Source organism: Melanaphis sacchari, unplaced genomic scaffold (assembly GCF_002803265.2).
Source record: "Melanaphis sacchari strain LSU unplaced genomic scaffold, SCAv2.0 Contig24_pilon_pilon, whole genome shotgun sequence".
Classification (NCBI taxonomy): Eukaryota; Metazoa; Arthropoda; class Insecta; order Hemiptera; family Aphididae; genus Melanaphis; species Melanaphis sacchari.
Window position 1 is genome coordinate 975,463 of NW_020271125.1, and position 17,981 is coordinate 993,443.

At 25.7% G+C, this 17,981-nt stretch overlaps 1 protein-coding gene and 1 non-coding gene across 9 annotated transcripts in view; both read right to left on the reverse strand.

Annotated features, from left to right (window-relative positions):
* LOC112594952 (la-related protein 4) overlaps positions 1-17,981 on the reverse strand; it is a 32,417-nt gene that overhangs the window by 6,497 nt on the left and 7,939 nt on the right. For 5 of the 8 annotated variants that reach the window (XM_025339982.1, XM_025339983.1, XM_025339981.1 and 2 more), the window contains exons 2-7: positions 12,422-12,548; positions 5,512-5,614; positions 2,059-2,235; positions 1,832-1,968; positions 1,664-1,776; positions 879-1,019 (exon numbers count right to left, since the gene is read on the reverse strand). In XM_025339982.1, coding sequence (XP_025195767.1) covers positions 879-1,019; positions 1,664-1,776; positions 1,832-1,968; positions 2,059-2,235; positions 5,512-5,614; positions 12,422-12,548 — 798 coding nt within the window. Of the gene's footprint in view, positions 1-878; positions 1,020-1,663; positions 1,777-1,831; positions 1,969-2,058; positions 2,236-5,511; positions 5,615-7,380; positions 7,561-7,918; positions 8,397-8,460; positions 8,821-12,421; positions 12,549-17,981 lie in introns of those variants that run through there. The other 3 variants (XM_025339987.1, XM_025339986.1, XM_025339989.1) reach the window with 3 other exon arrangements.
* On the reverse strand, positions 381-457 carry LOC112595080. The gene has a single exon (XR_003114688.1). It is a non-coding gene; the product is annotated as a small nucleolar RNA Z195/SNORD33/SNORD32 family (small nucleolar RNA).

The window sequence follows — 17,981 nt, forward strand, 5'->3', positions numbered from 1 at the left end:
TAAATGTAATTTTTTAAATACCCTGACAATTTTCAAAATTATAAAAAAAAATAATTCAAAATACTTCAGTTGGTAGTGCATGTAATAAACAATCACTAAAAATCATTATGTGTGATAAATTATCATCATAAGAATTGAATTATTTTAATTAAAATTGTATAAACAATTTTTTAATACCTGACAATTTAAAAAAACAAAATTAAATTCAATAAAATACTTCAGTTGGTAGTGCAAGTATTGAATTATCATTAAAGATCATTAAACAAGATTAATTATAGTCATAAGTAAATTATCTAGGTGTAGAACATTTAAGTACAACATAAAGAAAGTTTAATAGACTAGAACCCTTTTATAACCTATAAATATTACTTCATAAAAATATTGCTTCAGTTGGTAGTGCATGTAATATCAATCACTTAAAATCATTAAAATGTGATAAATTATCATCATAAGCATTAAGTTATTTTAATTTTAATTATAAATTGAATTTCTTTATACTTGGGCATTTTATAATTCAAATTCAAAATAATACATTAGTTGGTAGCGCATGTTATAAACAATTGCTAAAATTCATGAAAATATGATAAATAACGAATACCAGTAATTTAACTACAATCATTTATGTTAATTATTAAACAGTTAATGAAAACGTTTCAGAAATACTATTTATTAGTTAGCATAATAACAATAAATTAAATAATTTTCCACAACATTAATACTTTTTTATGATTTTATTAGTTAGTAATTTATTAAGTTATTTTATAATAAATGTTCTTATTATTATTATAAATTTAATATTGAAAATCATTCCTATGCGTGTATTTATTAATGTTAAATAATAATATAATCCTTATTCTAACTAATAAATATTTACAAACCTGAAATTCTTTAACCTCTTCACGAAGATACAAAAATGCTCTTTGTGCATCTTCATCATTTTCAAAAGTAATGTACCATGAATTATTATGAGCAAACTCGCATGATATCATTTTAGGACATGATTCACCAGCAAATAATCCCTGTTAAAAAATTTTTTTTAGAAATACTATGAGTTTTAATGATGTGCAAAAGTAATGAAAAATTAAAAACTTTTTAAACTATTAACATTCTATATGGAATTTAGTTATAACTAATTACGTAACATCTATAATTAGGCAGAATATTAACGATTATGAGCTCCCAAACTTAAATAATTTTTTAGAATAAATACTTAAGAATATTTCTATAAAAAGGTAATAATTTTTGTAAGATAAAGAAAAAATTCTTATTAAAAAAAAAAAAAATAAAGCGAAGAATTTCATTTTTAAAGGAACTTTTCCAACATGGATCCAAGAGTCCCTTTCACTTTTATTTGATCAATAGGGCTTCAGCACTAGCAAAACAAAATTATTAAACTTAATTTATAAGTTAATTTTATGAATAGTAACCATAAGTAATTTAGTAATTGACACACAGTTTTAAATTTTGTTACAACTTTATTTCAATAAAATAAAGGATAGTGAATTAATGAATTTAAATTTATTGGAAAAGTTAAAAATATAACAATATTTTCATACTATGGAAGATTTATAACAGACCAAGAATTAAAAACTCCTAATCTAAAGTATATATATAATAACAATTGATTAATGAATAAGTTAATCAATTTGATATTTTAACAAACCTTAATGTCTTCAATTGGAGTAGTTTGAGGAATTTCCCGCAATATGACAATACAACGTTTGTGATTTGGGCGGACTTTTAATCCTTCATCATCAACTTGTACATTTGGCGACTCTAATTGAAGATTTTCAATTATTAAACATGTAAAAATATTAATAACAAAATTTACCTCTCAGTACTTCAGTAATCAGCTTTATGTCTTTAGTCAATTTTTTTACTTGATTAAAATTGGCAACTGTCCATATTGGAACATATTGGTCATTGTCCATTTGTGACAATAAGTACGCATCATTTGCCAAATTTTCTCTATTCAATACATTATTAAAGTGATAATTTTTTTTTAAATGTAAAAAATAATAATAAATATAGATTTATAACTGAAAATTATAATTTTACCTTGAAAAATAATATTCTAACTGATTTGATAGAAGTTGTTTGAGTTGTTCTACTGATTGCGATGGCATATTTTCAGTAGAAGTCTCAGCGTTAACCATTGTGCTATTTTTTCCAGTTAAAATTACTGTACCACTTCTACTATCCGTTGCTGACACTTCATAACTTCCATTTATGGAACTAAAAATAATTTTTAACATCATATATTTTAATTAAGGATAAACAAAAACATTTAAAGGATAATTGAGAATAAATATAAATAATAAATATTTATATAAATTAGAATATTATAATTACAACTAATGTGTTTTTTCTTTTTTTATCAAACTATACAATATAATTTAAAAATATTTTTCATATATTCAGTTATAACCAATTGTCTAAAAATTGAGAATATAAGTACTTAAGTCTACTATACTCTGTGCAACGAGAGAACACAGAGATTGTGCATTTAAATGAAACAACATACAATACATGCAATTCCTTTGCTATATGACGATTATCTTGTTTGAGAATACACAGCATAAAAATTATTTCAATCAATCGCCACATATGTGTTCCATTGAGGTAGGGAGTATAAAATAATTATATATCTGTTACAAAATTTTCCACTGAAATAAATTTGCAATTTTTTTAATTTATTGTATCAATTTCCGAATGCATACATTTTGTAACATTAAAAACATAATAAAAAAAAACTCAATTATATATTAATTCATGTTATTTTATCTTATTAAGTCTAATACATAAATAAGAATTATTTATTTAACATCCAATTAACCTCCAAGACTTTTTAAAAATTCACATAACTTTCTTTTACATTTAAAATTAAATATATTAATTCTTAATACATATTTATAATAATTTGTTAGTAAATCGATATTGATGGTTCAATAATAAAACAAATAAGTAATCTAATTAAGTTATTAATTATCGTAATAAAAATATGTAAACCTTAAATCAAAATAATCTAAATTTTAATTTTAACTCATATTTTTTATAGTAACAATATTATTATACGCAATCTTATACTCAGTCAACTATTTGACATAATTATAGAGCTGGTAATATCACTTCAGCTAATCTGAAGATAAATATGGTACCTAACTATACCAAATGGAAATTGGCCACCGAACACTATATATCTAATGTGACACAAAATAAATTACAATATATGATGAATAATTAAAGGGGAAGTATCTACTTAATTTGTCATAATTATATGAAGTTTTACATATGACATCTTAATAAATTTTGTAAACACATTTTAAAATTACAAATTATTATGAATATGGTCAGTAATATAAAGTAATTGGTAAATAAACATTTGTATACTTACAATCGTTATCATTAAGATTAATATGGGTTGTACTTTTATCAAGTAATCAATGTAAAATTTAATTTGAGAACTAAGTAACTATTAAATGTATAAGATTTGTATTGCTATAATATAGGTAACTAGGAAAAGTATTCTAACGAAGCAACGACATTTATTAAGATATTTACTGATATTTATGAAAACTCAAAATTGTTGATTTCACTCAAAACTTAACAATGGAAAAAAATATATAGTTGCAAGAAAATCACATTACTCTAAACAAGCAAAAATTCAAGTTTAGACTAGAATTAAGTTTATTATTTGTATAATTTGAATTAAATGAAACTAATTTATACACATAACTATTAAATTTATTATTCTGATAATTAATTATAAATACTAAAAATATTAATAAGCTAATACAATAATTTGTCACTTATACAAAGTATAAACGTAAAATAAATATATTTATATAAAAATTTGTATAAGGTCATTTAATACTTTAGCAACATTTCGACACCATAATGAACATTTTTTATAAATCATTAGGCTCTAATTATGTGCATTATTTATTCTAATTAACTGAAAAGGTATTCCTAAAATTAAAATTAATTATAGTAAGAAAAAGATAAGGGTTATTCAAAATGTCCAGTTAATTTAGATCCAAAGATTTGTAAAAAGTAAAATATTTTGTTCAACATATTATGAAAAATTAACATTAATTTAAAAGAAATAAACAATAAACATTTTTCAACCTATTGCTTTTTTTCATTTTTAAACTACTACAATAAAAAAATAAAATATTCAGTACCTACTTAATTTAACTTCATTTATACTGCCAAGATATAATATTATTAATAGTAAATTTATTTAAGTATTTAATTTATGGAGAAATGTATATCAATGCTTGTCAACTACAAACATTTAAAAGAATTTAATGAAAAAAAAAAAAAATGACTTGGAATTTAAAAATATTAAGTATTGTAGATATAGTCCCAAACTAATTTGAGAATTATAATTATATTACAGTATTCATTTGACGTTATAATAAAAATAGTTTAATTTAATAAGGTTTTAATAATGTGTATTGAAACAAAATTATGAAAAAAAAAACTTAATATAGGTACCTTGAAAAATGTTGCTCTAAATTAATAAATAGTATTTATAAACTTAAATATTATTACTGAAAAACAGTAATAAATAAAGAAGCTTTAAGTATAAAAATATAATTATTTTTTTTTAATAACTTATGAATAATAAATGTTCATTCAGATTTATACTGGTAGGTAACATGTTTGGCTATAATTTCCACAAAATATAAAATAAAAATAAGAAACACTTTATAATTTTTCATGCAGAAATATCTCGAACTTTTTATATATAAAAAACAAATTTTGAATTTAGATTTATATGTTGAATACAATTTATTTACCACTAACTAATTATTCTAAATGAAATTTATTGAAATACAAAATCTATAATATTACAGCCTCTGTAATAATATAACTGTAAAATAACTAATATGAATACTAAAAATTTCATAAATTAAAAATGTTTTGTCACTTACACAAGTATAAACACAAAATAAATATGTTTACATAAATATTTGCTATAAGATTATAAATTACTTTAGCAACATTTCGACACCATAATGAACAATGTTTTTTAAATCAGTAGGTTCTAATAATGTGCATTTAAATTACTAGTAGTTCTATAAATCGGATGTCAGTGCAATAATTATTTTCTCTCAAATTCACATGCAATATAGACAAAAAAGATTTACATAAAATCATTTTTTTTTTTTTTTTTTTTTTTTTTTTTAATACCATAAAATAACATTTTAACAGGTTTGATAATTTGTTATTATTTGACTTTACACTAAGTAGACTTAAATTTTTTTTTATTTAAATAAATATTAAATTTGTTTGAGATAATATTTAGATTAATGAATAAGTTTAACCCTTATTAATTTCTATATATTTTGTAGTAAGTCATTTTACTATAGGTATCATAAAGAAAAATAATTTTGTTTGGTAGCATTTAGTCAACAATATGGATGGTGGACTAGAAAGAGTATATAAATAATATGCTGACATCCTATTAAAAATATTTCTAAAATTGTAACATTTTAAATTTACCTGTAAGAAGTGTTCGTGGCAGTTGAAACAGTCAGTGGTTCAGAGGGACTGTAATGTGTCCCAATTGAAATTTTTCCTACGTCTCCATTCATATACATATATCCTGTAAAGATGATTTATTAGCCACACATAAAATATATAACGTTATAACAAAATTATTTTTTTTTTTAATGAAATTATCAAATAATTTAGTACATAATTTTGTATTAAAGTAAAAACAAAGTTATGTACCAACAACAAAATTACATTTTATTGAAATCACAATTTTTTTTGGAAATAGCAACATAAAAAGCTAATTGAAAATACAAATTAAAACTTTTTCAATAAGGTAAACTTTGTAATCTTATCATTGTTTTACTTTAGATTTTTAAAATAAGTTACCGCTATCCAATTCAATATCAATATAATACATGATCCTAAAATTCTACTTACATTTAATTGAAAAATCTAGATTAACAAAAATGGATAAATTTGAAATTGTGGCAATTTTAAAAAAAATGTATTTATCTGTAAAACGATATTCAAAGTTTACATAGAAATATTTAAATATAGGTGTACAACAATTTCTGAAGTCTGATAATCAAATAATAACAAAATATAATATGTACTATATAATACATGAATTAACTAGAAAAAATTAAAATGCCTTAATTTGTAATTGTATAGGCAATACAGTATTGGATTTTTTAAGCCTAATTTAAATAATTTAAGTTATTGTATAAAAGTTACATAAAGGTATTATCATAAATACATACATAAAAGCGATTCATGTGGAGGCTAAGTATATAAGATGAACATTCGTTTTCTAAAAATGTTAACTGCTTGGAATAATAAAAGTTTAATTGAAAATATAAATTTAACTAAAATTATAATAGTATTGTAATATATTACTAAAAATTATATCTATTGATTTTCAATTTAGCTGTAAATAACGTCTTATTTCCAATATTTGAATAAAATACAATAAAGTGTCAATGTTAGAGCTTCAATTAGTCAATTTTAGTAGATAATATTAAATTTTCAAGTAAATATTTGGATTGAAGTTTAAACAAAATATGTATTATCAGCATTTTCAAATAAGACCATTCGGTACCTCATGTAATGTATTCATAACATATTATTTTGATGAATTGTCCCTAAGTATATTATCATTGATATTAAGTATTTTTACATAATCAAATGGAGCCCTTTCATCAAATAGCAATTATACTGCTAAAAAATGCACTTGACATAAGTAATAACTCATATTAAAGTTTATATTCTTTGTATAATAAAATTAACTGTTAATGGAGACAACTATATTATTCAAAGAAAATATGCAGTTTTATATTTTTGAATAATTATTGGTTATTATCTTATCCAGTATTATCATAAACAATACACTGGTACATAGTGATGGATAACATTAAATCATGCCAAAATACTAAGTAATACCTCAATAAAAACAAATTTATAGGTAATGAAAATTGGCAGGTATAACATCAATATCGCAGATAACACACTTTACATAAATATGTACACAACTGCTGTCTAAAGGTGTAAGACAAGAATTTATAAAAGTCAATCATCTAGAAAATGAACAAATACAAAACTCAAGATTTTAAGGGGCGTGGACCAAATAAAAAACAAACTTTTTGTATGAAAAGTAACATAATCAGAGATTTAACCAGATAACAGTAAATTTACTAGTCAAACCTAAAATAAAGAATAATCATCCAATTAATCTCCAAATAATCTACCAGCAAACAGGGGTCGAATAGAATGAAAAAAATAAATTATATTCGGAGATTGTCTATAATAACGTCAGCACAGTAAGTGTGGTGGCAATAGCAATAATAATAGTAATAATAATATGTACAATCTACCTACATTAAAACGGTGCAAACTCCTTACACGATGATACACTAGTATGGGTAGATAGCACAGTTATAAATATACGTAATATAAGTTTAAAAAATAAAAACCCGTATAAAGGGCGACGGACTGGAACCGACGGACGAGAGTAAAAATCGCAATCGAAAAAAACCTTCGGTGTGGTGCACAGTGCAGTGCACACACATATATATTTGTAGGTTATCAGCCAGCCGAATACGACTTCTCGACGGGTTAACCTATACACACGCCAGTAGTAATATAGTGTACGCCTATCACACCGAACCTATCGAATGCCAATGGCGACCGATTTGATTATACATACACACACATACACACACAGACAGAATTTATAAAAAAAAAAATTACCGTTTGGACTCTTGTACGAGGATTCTCTGTGTCGTGTCACACAAGTGTACGTGTGGGGAGAGACACGCTCACAGATCAGGTATAAAACGGACACGACCCCGAGAATATCTGATCTACTACAATTACGGTATAACTGCAAACGCGGTCGCGGTCGCCGGACGCTTACCTGCTGTTTCGGCCGCCTTCTTACGCAGCAACATTTGAAGAAAAACAAACCGAAACAGTCGACGACGAACGGAATTAATGATTGACAGAAACTCGAATTGAATTTTAAACGAAATATGCGGGTGCGTAATTTTTGACACGGCCACGACAGCGAGGTTTTTTCTTAGCTACGGGCCACGGCACACATATTTTAACCGTAGTGCTGTGGGCGACAGCAGTTTGATAAGATATTTTATTTTCCGTACACCAGCATTCGTCTACTGCTGAAGAAGAAAACCATGTGCACGCACGCCAAATTCCACTGAGTAGCCTTATATGACTAGACAGTTGATGACGGCGGCGGTGGCACAAACGTACGTACACACACACACATACACATACACTCATTCGCACGCGCGCGCGCTCGCTCAAACGCACACGTCCACTATCACGAGAGTCCAAACATACTTATATTAAACCGTACCGGACAGAAGATTTTTCATGTCTCATTACTCTCTTGATCATTTGCTATTCGTATCCGACTGATTAGTATTTACTACTTACAGCTCGCGTCGACGTGCACCCGGTGATGGCTGTACGTCTGTATGATATGTGGTCGTCGTAGTCCGGTACTCGGTATAACTTAGTCGGAGTCGTCCGTCCCGAAAACGCGTGCGTTGAAAAATCGATCACCGCGCGGACGAAGGATGCACACCGTCGCCGAACGGAGAGAAACCCGGACGGGACAGCGATGTGAGAGAAAACAACAACCGGACGGCGCCACTCGAGACGCAACGTATTTTAGTGGGATATCATTCGTGCGCGGACGATAGAAAAATTATAGCATTGCAAAATGGACGACAACACGAACACATGCCACAGAGTTCACGGCGGTCATGGAAGATAAAACGCAGACGGTGGCGACATCTGTGTGACTACCGTAGTCCCGTCCTTTTTCCGCGACTATAATAATATAGTAAACACACGACAAGCATATTGTTGTGTGGACGCGGGCGGCGATGTCTGTTATCATTAATATTATTAATATTATCATAACACAAGTTTCATTATCACTCGTTCGCCATTCGCTGCCAGAACAGCTGCTCACGCCACATTTCGCGCGGTGGGGTGCCGGTGCCGGGAGCAATAAGTCGTGGAGCACAGCACTAGTGCACTACCCATCATCATAACATAAACAATATGGCATTACCGCAAAGGTTCGGATTTAGTTCGATTCTGCGCACGCGTCGCTCGCTTACCCGTACTATCACATTATTATTACCATTAAATTATTACTATAATAATTATATAATGAGTAATGTGTGTACGAGTGTATGTGTTACGTAACAACGTAACCTAACCGAAGGATTTGACCGTCAAATAGTTCGATCACACCTCGTTGTTTAAATAATAATCGGTAGACGCTGGCCACTGCAGACGCGAGACGGCGTTGGCGACCGGTTACCGCTGATTTGCACCTCGCACGGATAAGGAATCATTACTTATTAGTTATTATTAGGCACGGCAGCCGCCGTCGTATTGATTACACGCGGTCGTCTCGATCTATATTATTACAAAATTCACAACCCGTCGGCCAACACCCGTAGCTCATCGTCATAAACTTTGAGTTAGAGTGCACAAAAAAAAGAGCTCAAAACAAATATGTATTAACGCATCAAAAACCATTCACACATTAATATATTATACGCCTACCCGTGTGCTTTTTAGATTTTTTTGAGGATTAATAATAATCAAAAATTTGTCCTCGTACAAAATATTACGTATACTGTTTTTTTGTTATCATTTTTTTGATAGGTATCACGAAAACTGAATGTTTTATTGGTGAAACGTTTAAGTTAAATATAATTTTGAGTCATTAAAAGTAAATATACATTTACACAAGTTTAAGGCATTTTTTTTTTTTTTTTTTTGCTATTAAAACGTTTCGTTAAATTTGACTGTTGCTTTTGTTCTATGCTTCCAGACTCTGGGGCGATACAATAAAACTGCGGTTCCTAACTTTTTTTTCGTTACGTACCCCTAAGTTTAATGTTTTGCTAGATTTTACCCCTCATTATAATTTTTTAACTTTTTCGCATAACTACGTTTAAAATATTTAAATAAAAAATAACAAAACATTCGTGGTTACATTCTATACTCCATAACTATTAGATACCTAATTTGACGGTTAAGTTTTAATTTGTGATACAAATTTTCATTTTTAATAACATAATATGTTGAATATTTTCGAAACGAATCGTTTTAAAGAAACAAGTTCAACATTTTCCACCATTAATCTATTTTTTTCACGTACCCTCGAAATAATCTCGCATACCCCAGGTGGTTACCGCTACAATAAAACATTAAACTATTAAAGAATACGACGTCCGATCGCTTATCACTTGTGGATTATTAAGTACTTTCTAATTGATTTGAAATGAAATTGTTGCAAGAAAGTATATGACCAATATAAAATTAACAATACATAATTTTTCAAATATGTTGTTATCCGTAATACATACATTTATATGCAATTATATTATGATCTATTTTGTATGCATTATCTGCTAAACAAATTGTCGACATTAATTGTTACTCAAAAACAAAAGTATAAAAATTCATACAGATCTCGGAATCACTCTGAACATGATATGATTGTATGCGGTGTAACACTCGTCCAATGATGATGGACGGCCAAGAAGACGTTTGTTTCCCTTTTAAAACTTTCCACTTAATTTTCTTTTATTGTATTACTCAATACTTCATTAGATAAGAAATTATTATTAAACAAGTTACATTAAGTGGAGAAGTATAAGAGTATTATAAAAATGTTATATGTAAACCATAGCTTGACGCAGACTTATCATTGGTAGGTGTTTAATACAAAAACTTGGACCCTTGTCGATAAAATAAAAAATAATTTTAAAAGCAATAATAATATTACAATTTATTAAAATTCAAAATTTATTAAATTTTTATAAAAATATTTATTGACGAAAATTTAAATTACATTTTTACTAGGACAAGGATTATAAACTAGACTATAACCTATTCAGTACAATTTATTTCCAAAGCTATTTTTTGAAAACAAAAATTTTAATTTATTTATATTGAATTTTTTGAGAAAAGAAGCGCCATTCTAGCGGATTTAATGTGTAAATAGACTCCTTAGAGTTACAGAGCATGCAGAATGCAGTTATAAATTTATAATACCTTGAACATTCACACATAAATTATGATGTACAAATTGTAAACACGTTCTATTTATAAAGAGGAGTGGTTATATATAAACTATAAATTCTAGGTAGATAATATTATATAATAACTTTTAAAAGACTTTACCCACCTCTTATTAGTTATTTCCATGTTCGAAATATGATTCATGATAATGATGACAGGTATTACTTGCGTTTGCGTAAGTACTATGGATATGTATTTTATGAAATGGGTAATATATCATCAGAGTTTTTCCCGATCAATGTCGTTATCGAATCACTACCCGCTAGTTATATGTTATTATGGTGTAGGTAAATGTATCTAATACGTTTTTTTTAACATTTATAAAAGTACTTCAAAATCATACAATTGGACTTTATAACTTAGACCTATACCAGCTATACCTATATGACTATATAATATAATATAGTTATGTATTATTTATATAGTTCCATTAGAAATATAATATATATTGCTTATTAGTTATTATCCTACGAGTATATGGTCCTAATGTACACCTAATGTTTTATTGTTATGCACCCCGGCACCCGAGTAAAAAAACAATAAATTGTAACAAATTTGCATATTATAATGCGTGCAAATGTGTTCACTCTATTAACATTTAGCCTGTGTTACTTGTTAAAGAATTTCTTTATAATATAAAACAATTAAACTACTATATTACTTTGGTCGTTATTTAGGTTCGTAATCGTGTACTCGTTAACCAATTATTATCAAAAATAACACGGTTTTAGTCGCGGCTTATCGTATCACAATTTTGGTTTCCGACGAGAACGTAGCGTCGCAATAGTCTCCCACGCATACGTAATTTGCTATCACATTTTTTAGGGTGAAAGTTTTCCTCGGGATTATTTTTCTAAACATTGTGTTCGATATGGAATTTTTCGAATCAAATAATTTACGCATTCAATAATGTCGATACTATTCTTCAGCTCGATACTACGTTCACTTCGAAAGTATATTATAGCAGCAATGCAGCAATGAATCATTATCAAACTTTTACATTTTCACAGACCACAAATGAAATATTTAAAATATTAAATGTTACACGAATCAAATGTATTTTTATACATATGTAAGATTATTTATTTTTTTTTTCAATACTGTTGTAATTAATTATTTCCCTAATAATAATACAATATTTATATACGTTGTATAATGTTGTATTAGCATAATATATTAGTACATATAGGTATAACACATAAATCCGTGTATAATACAAATACTATAAGTCTACATGAGTATAAAGATAAAATAATTTTCATTGTTCTTTTTATTTTTTAAATACCTTTAGTCTTTTTGTCGTTTTCCGAATTTTTTTTATTTGATTCATCGTTTTCAGGCAATGACTTGTACTTGAATTCGTGTGCTTCAGGATTCAATGTTCCACTAGAATTACTAGGAGTAGTTAACACCTAAAATAGTAACATTTTTAATGCATTGAATTCATTATTTTTAATAATATATAATCAAAAATCTTAAGAGTAATAACAATTATTTATTTACTTATAATACTAAATGAGTGTGTATTGTGTATATCTACGAAATGTTCATGTAGGTATACATCACGTATACCATTCATTATGAATTCTAATGATGTAAATAAAAATCAATATCCAATGTTAATACAATGTAGATATTATATTATGATTTTTAATTTGAATATGTATGTAACATAATAGTATCATAAATATAAATAATAAATATTATAACTATAGGTTATACTGCATATATCGGTATATCCCATAAGTATAAATACAAATAAAAATATAATATAATTTATTAATACAATATATTTTAATCATTTACTTGGAGAAATGTATATTTTTGATGTAAGAATTATAAATGTTATTGGAATTTCCAAAAACTTTAATCACAAATTTCATTATCACAATATTATATTTAGGTAGTAGATACGCGTATCATGATAATTATTACGAATAATTGTTTATAAGTTATAAACTTATAACTATGTTTTAAGTTATATACTTTAGTCGTCCTATGATAAATAAACCCAACATCCAAGTATTAAACGTATGCTCCTAAATACATGCATTAAAAAGTATGCTCTCTATAGTTTATATAGAGCCTATATGCTTTTATAAACCACAAGGGAGGAGGGTCAATTCTCATAAATAACTAAGTATAACTACAGACTATTAAATGCGTAATTCAACAAGTATAATTATTTAGATTATTAATCAATTTCATTTAACTACAATTACTCGACGTACTATTAATTATTATACTCAATAGTTATAACCTACTTTTAGTAATGAACCACTCTATGAATAAATTATTTATGCAAGTATATTATAATCTATTAAATATTTTGGACAAAAAATGTTTGTCGGTTAATTATTAAAAAACACAACTAAACAACATATTTTATTAAAATAATATGATAATGTAGAATTTAGCGTGACAACTACTGCAGAATATTGCATAATATACTAAATACTATAGAATAAATAATTGTGATAATTTAACATGATATTCTATTTTGAAATGTTTCAAAATAACTATAAATTAACTTTATTTTTAAGGAGTTAATATTTTAAATTGAAAAGTCAAATTACACATATTCGACGTTAAATAAATAAAATCAAGCGTATAATATAATAAATCAATTACTTGTTTAAACATTAAATTGATATCAAAACATATATTATATAACATACCAACTATATAAATTACGTATTTCACTACAAACTTTAATGAAACTAAAGTGTACTAAGTAATAGTGTGTAAATAGTAGGTATATGGTAATAGTTTTATAGAGAAAATTATTTTTTCTATTTTATTAAGTAAAAAAAAATGTAACTAGAAATATTTAAAACTTCGAAAATATGAAACTTAGTTTAGTATTATAATGCTATATGACGTATATTGCATTATTGTTCATTGTACAATATTATCCCACTGCTACATGTTGGCACAATTCAACAATTATGCGCGCAACAAACCAGTTTTCTGGACATATACGTTTTATTGAATAATGACGGATTTCCTCAATATTCTTTTGTATGTACGCAAAAGTATGTCGGTTTTTATTTTATTTTAGTGGTGTTATTAGATTTGTATAATAATATACACATAACTGCATAACGTTTGTGAATCGGAACAGCTTAATGATGAAATAAAAAATATTCATCATATTTATTGTTAAATAATCTCAAGGTCTTATAATATGTATAATTCTATAGTATTCCACATATTTATATAATTTTGTTGATTTAGACAATGCATTTGTGTAGTGTATAGTGTATATAATATATTGATATATGTATTATATATATATAGATATATATATAATGTACATTATGTATATTATGTATACTCACAAGATACCATAGCGGTCACCACCGTTTACTGAATTTTGATATAATAGTGTTTAATTACCAGCTTAGAATATTCCGTTTATTTCTACACGACTATAAATAACAAATGCAAATTTTCCATATGTACCTATCATGACAACTGTCTGTACTCTGTAGTATATGTATACATGTTAATTCGTCCGACTAGGTATAGTGCGTCGTCAAGAGCATACAGTTAAACCAATAGAGAAAAACCTGTTTGAACAGTTGTTAAAATACCTTGAAATCATTTAAACAATAGACTTTTTGAATTTTGTTACAAACAAGTTCATTTTTACATTTACCTAAAATTATTTTCAAAATTAGAGATCATTAAATTAAGATTTAATTTCGGAAATTCATGAAGTTCTATTACTGAATGGCTCTTTCTTTGAAGTCTTCAGTCTTTATAGAATTGTTTAGATAATTTATTTTATTTTGTTTTTTTATATTAATTAATAAATATCGTTTGTAGGCATATTTACAGTTTGTCGAAAATTCAAGAAAAAAAAAATTGAAATAAATTTTAAATAATTTGTTTTAAGAATTCATTTATATATATACAAATATAAAAATTCAATATGTAGATATAACTATTCTATAGTATTACCAATAACAGAAAATGTTTTCTTTTGTTGACTCAATTATCAATATAACACAAAAAGTAAATCGTAGTGTAACTAAAAAATCAAATAATATTTGACAACTTCAATTAAAATTGTTAAATATTTGCAATTAATAGAAAAAAAATATTTTACTTAAAATTGTATAATTAAAAATCAAAGAAGTTCTACTGTATATCAGATGAAGACTGTCGAATGTTCTTGTTACTCATTGAGTAACCCAGTGTAATAGAAGTGTTGGATTTCAACTAAATGGTAAATCAGGAATATACGAAAACCGATTCTAAGTGTAGACCGTCTAAATAAAAATATATTTCTTAAAATATTTTACCACACGGATATAATACATATATAGTATTTATATGGCTATAAGTAATTTATTTTTCTATTGTATATTAACAATTCAGCAGGTAGTCGGTATAACTGTATACAATAAAATATTTAAAAGAAATTAAGTTTAATACATAGTTTGATTTCAAACAAATATAGGTGGTCTTATAGATTGAGTACCAAGTAACTTAAAAATAATATAATTATACGGAGCATAGACATTTATGTAATACAAAAAATTATTGAATACCTATACCTAATAGATAGATTCCAATATTTCCTAAAATAATATTTGTGATGATAAACTTATTTTAAGTACTCATTTTATAATATTATTTACACGTGATTTCGAAAGGTGGAAGACGAAACTTATACATATCAAATCTATTATATTTCATAGTAAACAAATTTTTGATGTATTTATTGTTATAATTAAGGTTAAGTCGTTAGGATGTTTATGACTTATGCATATTTATTTTTTTAGTCGTGCACGCATTGCAAACCCAGTAATAAATTCGTTTTTTATGACAGAGAATCAGATACATTCAATTTTATCTTGCATAATATTTAAAATAAACCCTATGAATAAATGTATATTTTGTCAAAAAATAATTTAAATAAAATATAAACCTTGATATATCGTAAACCCATATCACTATTATAAATAATTATCAGTATTTTATCGCAGACGTTTTTATAGTAAGTTCATTGTATTTATGATATTTATAATACTTTTAATATTTTTATACCTATCGTTAGATTATACGTGGAAAATTAAAATAGGTATCGCAGTAACGTATAAAACTTTTTATACACGTTTCTTAACCCTGGTTTATATTATTAACTTATTATTATTACTTTCCATTGCTCCCCGAACCTATTTTAACCAGGTGGGGCCCGTGGTTATCGGAATTTAACTATTATTGTGAAAACCATGATGGTCTTCAGTTATTTTCGAATTAAATTCTGAAGATGCAATTTGCATAACCAATGCTCAACAACTGCTTAAAAAATCAAATTTGAAACCAACTTCATTTATGTTTAAGCTAATTTTGATTTTTTTTTATTAACGGAAACCAGAAAATTATTATTAACTGAATCTTTTAAAGTTATACGTAAAATAATAAAGTATAATTTTATAGTTACAAGAATTTATGATGTTGAAGAATCATTGAAAAATGTACCAAACAAAATGTTTCAAATTATTAAAAAAATAAAATGAAGTATGTTTTATAAGTCAATTCAGAGAATAAGTATGTAAAAAATAATTAGAATTTAAATTCCAATTAATTTAATTTATTCTTATATTATTTTTAGAACTATATTAAAAGTGAAACAAAGGAAAGCAGTGACAATAAATCAACGCATTTGTGTATATATTTGAATAGCTTTTGAGTAAAAACAAAACTTTATATTAATTTACTGTAAGTACTTATATTTTTATTGATTCATTAAAATTTTAAAATTCATATTTTTGTATATTTGTATTTAAGTTTAAAGTTATAAAAAAAGTTGTAACATATTAATTTAAGATACATTTTTGACTAATTATACAATCTTAAAATTACATATTTAATTTTTTTTAAAGGCATATTTTGATATTTATTATGCATATTTACCTGTATATTTTAGTGTTTTTAATGTCATAAACATCCTAACATTAGTTAGAATATATGAAAATGTCTACCATGGTCAACAAAAAAATACCTAAAACCTTAAAGCTGTACTAAGGTCCAAAATAAACCAATAGATACAAAGCCTTATCAATTTCTATATAATTATACATAATACATTTATAAATATTTATTATTTATATAAAATAAACGTATAAATAATATTAGGATAATATGAAACATTAGTAATGTCGGTGAACTAATTGAGAACGGTCGAAAATAAATTTGAATGAAAACATCGCTTTGTGTATATTTACCTTTCATAATAAAATAACTAGGTTATTAAAATCTATGGTCATCTATTGAATCGTCATACAAATCAGAATTTATTATTCTACTATAATAATTGAGTAAATTGAGTATTAACGTCATATAGGGTCGAATACAAGGGAGATGTAGCGGTAAAATCCTTGTACAGATTTTAAAAAAATAATTAAATTAATTATATGAAATAAGTTTTTTATAAGAAGCTTAATAATAAAATATTTAGCAATATACGAATTTGATAAAGAAGATACAACATTACAACAACAATTTATTCTATTGGTACTATGTATATAGTCTATATTATAGTATAGAGTATAGCATATAGTAGATACTAGATTGCATAATATATAGATGAGTACATGAGATATGAACAATAGATCTAATCACCTGCGATCTCTATCACTGCAGGTTGAGCCGGATCTATGCGATGATAGTAAAACGCTATATTCATATTATCACTAAGATTTTATATTCTCTATGACGGGTAATTTAAAAAAAAAATTAACTTTTTAATTTTTAAGCTTTAACAAATATTTGTCAAAAGTTTATAAAAAAAATCTTTAACACAAACGAAACGAATTAGGCCAATGAATTAG